The 5,964-nt window shown below is 23.4% G+C and overlaps 1 protein-coding gene across 1 annotated transcript in view; it reads left to right on the top strand.

Annotated features, from left to right (window-relative positions):
* Positions 1-1,099, top strand: part of LOC101507870 (uncharacterized) — a 2,884-nt gene extending 1,785 nt beyond the window's left edge. Inside the window, exon 3 of the mRNA XM_004490706.4 lies at positions 668-1,099. Coding sequence (XP_004490763.1) covers positions 668-935 — 268 coding nt within the window. The 3' untranslated portion in view covers positions 936-1,099. The remainder of the gene's footprint in view (positions 1-667) is intronic.
* The last annotated feature ends 4,865 nt before the right edge of the window (positions 1,100-5,964 follow it).

Raw genomic sequence — 5,964 nt, 5'->3', positions numbered from 1 at the left:
TATATATATATATATATATATTATTTTGGTTTGATATTCGGTATAATCAGAACGAAACAAGAAAAAGTAATAACAACTTAAATGATTTCTTAATCTGTTAGCTAACTTACAAAGAATCATGCTCTGCTCCATTGACAAATTCTTCCTTCTCTAACCTTTTTGTTTAGTTTGTAGAAAGAATATACCTTTTCAATTAGCTATAAGCCAATTTAGACTTGACAAAAGTGGACGGCATTTTGGCAATTAGGCTTTTGTTTGCCGTGCCCTTAATTTAATTTGTCCTCATTAAAAAAACAATAGTACTACTATAGTACACAACAAAGATATCAAACATCCCCATATCAAATTAATTACTACCTTTGCTATGGTATTACATTGTTCCGATTGAAACCGAACTTATGTTTTGTAAATTCAAAAGAATATGCTAGTCATCAACAATTTGGTGAAATACTTCGCATCAATAACATAATTATAAAAAAAATAAATATTCTTTTTCTCAATTAAAATCGGACAATTATACACCCTACTTTGTTTCTAACAAGCCTTTTACTTTGATTGTAAATTCAACAATCCTAGCTATTTGAATAAGATTTGTGACAAATCAAATTTATCATAGAACAAGGTGTTTTTTTTTATCTCCTTTTGGTTAACTTGGTTTTTGACATAGGTACATAGAAAGAGCAGGGAAGGTAGGGTGTTGCAATTGGAGGTACCCAATTACATTGAAGCAAGTTGAGCTCATATGTGCTGAGAAAGGACCAAGAAGGAGTAGAAGATCATCATATGGTCAAAGTGGAGTAGCAACCACAACATCAAGAAGCCCTAGAATTACTCCAACAAGTACTCATGCTATTGGTGGTAGCAATGAACACTCTTTTGTTTTGTCCTCATCATTTTCTCCTTTCTCTCCTCATCACAATAACCTCCCTTTTTAAAGAGTGATGATATAATTTATATTTTATTTATGACATAAATGTATCCTGTAGAGAATGTCTCATGAGGCAAGAGATAGTCTTTCATAATACTAGTAATAACTTGTGTTTGACTTTATTAATGGATGGCATTTTATTCAATTTTTTAGTTGAAAGATTGTTGATTAATATATATTATCTCTGTATGATCTTTATTTTGCATATACTATACTAGCTTATGGCCTCTTGGTAGCATCTATTACATGAGATCAAGAGGGTTATTGATTATGTGGAAAAATGTTTGATTTCTCTACAATCTAGCTTCTCATGTGTTGGATTCTTAGGCATTAAGAGCCGTATGGGTGTTCATAGCGGAAAAGTTAGGTTGAATTGGACCACATTAATAGTTTAGTTCGATTTTTGAAATTCAATTTGGAATTAAGTTCGATGCAATTTGAAACAAGTTTATAAATATAAAACAATTTAATATTTTGAACAAGTTTTAAATTAAAATTGGTTTCGAACAAGTTTTTCCGAAAAAGAATTTTGAAAGTTTTTTGATAAAACAAATCAATTTTTTTTCAAAAAAAATAGATATAAATAATTTCTCAATAAAAAAAATTTTCGATATAAAAAGTTTTGATTATTTTTTGAGAATAAATTTTAGAAAAATAATTTCAAAATTCTTTTGACAAAATTTTTTTGAGAAAAAGTTATCAAATTTTTTTAAGGAAAATATATATAAAAAATTTCAATAAAAAAGTTTCGATTTTTTTTCAAATATTTCCCAAAAAAATAATTTTTTTTTTCAAAAAATAACGTTTCTTTTTTTTTTTTGGTAAAAAAATAAATCTTGAAAACTTTCTAAGATAAAAATCTTAATTGAGATTAAAAAAATTTAAAATTATTAAATTGATTTTTGAATTAATTTAGTTAATTTATTTTAAATATGTAGTGCAATTCATGAACCATTTAATTAGTTTAATTTTTTTGTTTGTTTTTTTATAATAAAATCTAATTTATTGATATGGTCCAATTAACTAAATATTTTGTACACCCTTAACAAAGCCTTCGCTATATAAAAAACATCCATTTGTGGCAAATTCAACGGTAAAAAATAATAGTTACCAGCTCAAATGTGAGGATTTTTTGTCCACCACATGGCTAACACAAACATGTAGTTTATGATTGTTTTTGTAATTTATCGAAGACTTTTTATTGTCAAAATCATATGCTTATGATTATTTTTGCAATGACAAAGAATGTGTGTAATTAAAGTTTGTTTATAGAAAACATGAGTTTAATTGATGTATCGAGAATTAGAAGAAAAAAAAAATTACTTAGTTTAAATCTGACAGAAGTGCTTTAAGTAGGATAGATAGTTTTCTGTTAACTAAAAGAGCAATAGATACATAAAAAGTCTCAGGACAATAGAGCCTAAAGCCTTTTAGAATTAACAATTGTTGGTTAGAGCATAAAGATTTCAAATCATACCACTTTTGAATGGTACAAATTTAAAACAAATAACTCAAGATGATAATGTTTACTTTACAACACCATTCTTGGAGGAGGAGATCAAGGAGATTATTTGGAACTGCGATGGTAACAAAAGCTCGATGAAGAAGGGTTTTAATTACATGAAAAGTTGTTGGGACTTGTGAAAGATGACATAATAGGTTTTGTAAATGAATTCCATAATGGTGGTAAGCTTCCTAAAGCCATAATTGCTTCCTTAATTTGTATCTTTATATTATCAATGAAGTATTAATTATATTTTTTAGGAATACACAATTATTTATTGAATCACAACTTATTTATTGCAAATAAAACTTATTTTATCATTAAAATTAATATAATCATTTTTTTTAAATGTACACAACTTAAATAAGACACTTATATAAATTTTTCTAAAATTTTAATTGTATTTTTTTATATAAAAATAGTCTAATTACTAGACTCGCATATCTTCCATGTAAAGAAGTGAAAAATTCTAAATTCAAATTTGATAATCTTAACTGTATCTTAAATACAAAATAAAGTAGTTCAAACAATGATTCATCCTTGCTTTATTCACCTACACATTTTAAATACGAGTAAATATAGAAATTGGTCTCTAAAATCGTTAACATTAGTCAAATTAGTTTTTAAATTTTGTGAATTGATAAATAATATTACTGACATTGTAAAATATCAATCAAATTAGTTTTTAAATTTAGATAAATAATATTACTGATATTGTAAAATATCAATCAAATTAGTTCACGGTAAAAACTTTTGTTGTTAAATATTTTTCATGTGACATTGTGATTGAATATGTGAATTATCCAAATTGATCTCATACTAATATCTTTCTATAAACAAATTTATCGATAAAATTGTAATCTCAAAGATAATTTTGTGAATAATATAATTGTGCAATGATTAGTTATTGACAAATTAATCTTTAAAAAATTTAAATTTCATAAAAAAAATTATCTTTATTATAATGACATTGATACGAGATCAATGTAAAGCGATTAAATATTTAATTAACATATCACACTATAACTTTTAACAATAAAAATTTAAATATAATTATTTTAATTATTACTTTATAATTTTGATACTATATATATCGACTTATAAAATTTAAAAATTAATTTAATTGACCGTTCCAATTTAAGTCATTAATTTATATTCACTCACTTTAAATATAATAAGACACTAAACCTTTCCTGGGGTCAAAACATCAATATGTGCAATGGATTGTGACATGTTGCTGACCTTTTCAACCGAATCACATGATTGTGCATGACTGCATGTGGTGCTACATGATGTACATCACATGATTGGGATAAATTATATTATACTCCATGAGTCTCTAATTGTAAACTATTTTCTTTTTTCCTTTTGCATCACGGTGATTACTTTGTTACATTGAACTTTTTTATTTTTTTCACTTCGATTTTATCTTATAATTGAGATATCAATTTTATTAAGTGATGGATTTGTGCTTTAAATTTTACTAAAAATATATATTTTTCAAAAGCTCACAAAAATTAATGATTTTTCTATAAAATGTAGCTATTCAATATTTTATTAGAAAACATAAATTCTTTTTTTATGTTTTATGATATTAATAATTATAAAGGTAAATATGTAAGTAATATAATTTTTTGACAAATTTATTATTAAAATTATTTTTCTTAATATATATATTTTTGTTGGAATCTTATAATAAAACACATATATAGTACTTATCAGTAATCGGTACAACCGATCAGGTTATGACAAGTCAACAAATGATCATCCATAAATTGACTCACCAAGTTAAGGGTGGTCGACAAAGAATTTCGAGTTAGAATCCCTTATTTTTCTTTACATAAAAAAGTAATGATATAGTAAATCTGACATATATTATACTCATTTTTCTGATATAGATGAACATATATATAATATGGAATGTAAAATATGGTATATCATACCCTTGTCTTCCCTAAATGAAAGAGTCTTGGGCTCATTAAGTTAAGCTAATGGGTCTTGGGTTGTCAAAGGAATGATCTATTATCCGAGGAGGATATGTCTACATAGGATGAGAAAATTTAGGAAGCAAAAATTCTATATTTTAATATCTAAAGAGTATATTTTCTCTGTTTGTGACTTTCTCTAATTTTATTCTAAAAGTTATAAAAAGAAATCTATTTATTTTTATCGTGAGTTTATAAATGTGGAATGTAAGTTTTTTCCTAAAACAAATTGATTCATTTCATATTATGTATTTTTCATGTAAAAGTAGTTTCATTTACAATAGGAAGGGATCACAAGAAATTAAAAATAAAAATAAAAAAACATAAAATGCTTTTCAAAATGAGTTTCATTTGAATGCTTGTATTGTATAAAAAAGTTGGAAATATAATGCTGAGTAATGATTAGATTTAGTTTTAAAAAAAATTGATACAAAAATATATGCCAATTTTTTCTTTTAAAAATTGTAAAAGTATATATCATCTCTTTTCTAGTTTGATAATTATGCATTAATAATATAAAAAAAAAAGTGAGAATACGTTGATTTTATGACTAGTTTTATAACGAGTTATTTTATTTAATAACTTACTATAAATAATGAATTTCACTTATTCCATTGTTAAATCAAAAGTTGTTATTAAGTAAATAAATTTTTTATACTTTATTAAATAATTTCAAATGAACGTATAATAAGCTTTTAAAAATTATAAGTTAATATTGATGACTAAATTACAAAGTTATAAATTTTAGATTTTTACAAAAATTTGTGTACTTCATCAATAATATATATTATATCAATAATCAATGATTGAATTAATAAAATTTATCGTTTATATTGAATTATTAAGTGGAGTAACTCATCACAATCTTACTCATTGAATCAATAGATCTGCATCTATATAAAAAAAATACTTTCATGCGCATCTAATTATATTCTATCACTAAATATTTTAAAAATAATATTATGATATTTAAGCAATGAAATTGAATTAAACATCAATAACAAAGTATTTTACTATATCATTGCATACAAATTAAATCCATATAATAACGAATTATTTATTATTTTGCTATTGTTATCTTTATTATTTTGTTTCACCAAAAAAAATCCTTATTATTGTTATTTAAATTCAAGGTCTCTATAAAATTTTAAAATTTTATTTTTAATTTTAATTTTTAAAAATTATCATGTTAGCAATTTTAACTCCCATTGGAAAGTCTTTTAAGTTTAAAGAAAGTAAAACTTAAGTTATTTATGTGTTTTTTTTTTGTAAAAATTAAGACATTAAACTTTAACTCTCTTTTTGTTTAAGTTTTTTAAGTTTTTATTTTTTTATTTAATTTTTTAATTATATTGTATTTTCATCATTAGTAATTTGTCTTATTTTCAATAATGACTAATATAATTGAAAGCATCTTGTAATTAAAAACTCTACCGTATTTGAAGAATAATTTTTTAAAAATTAAAAAATATAAATTTTTTACATAATAAAAAATGAAAGGTTGAAATTTTAACTCTAATGATATGACACTAAAAAGACAAAAACAT

Source organism: Cicer arietinum, chromosome 2 (assembly GCF_000331145.2).
Source record: "Cicer arietinum cultivar CDC Frontier isolate Library 1 chromosome 2, Cicar.CDCFrontier_v2.0, whole genome shotgun sequence".
NCBI lineage: Eukaryota > Viridiplantae > Streptophyta > Magnoliopsida > Fabales > Fabaceae > Cicer > Cicer arietinum.
The sequence above is the reverse complement of the archived record's forward strand: the minus strand, read 5'-3'. Positions and strand labels throughout refer to the sequence as shown.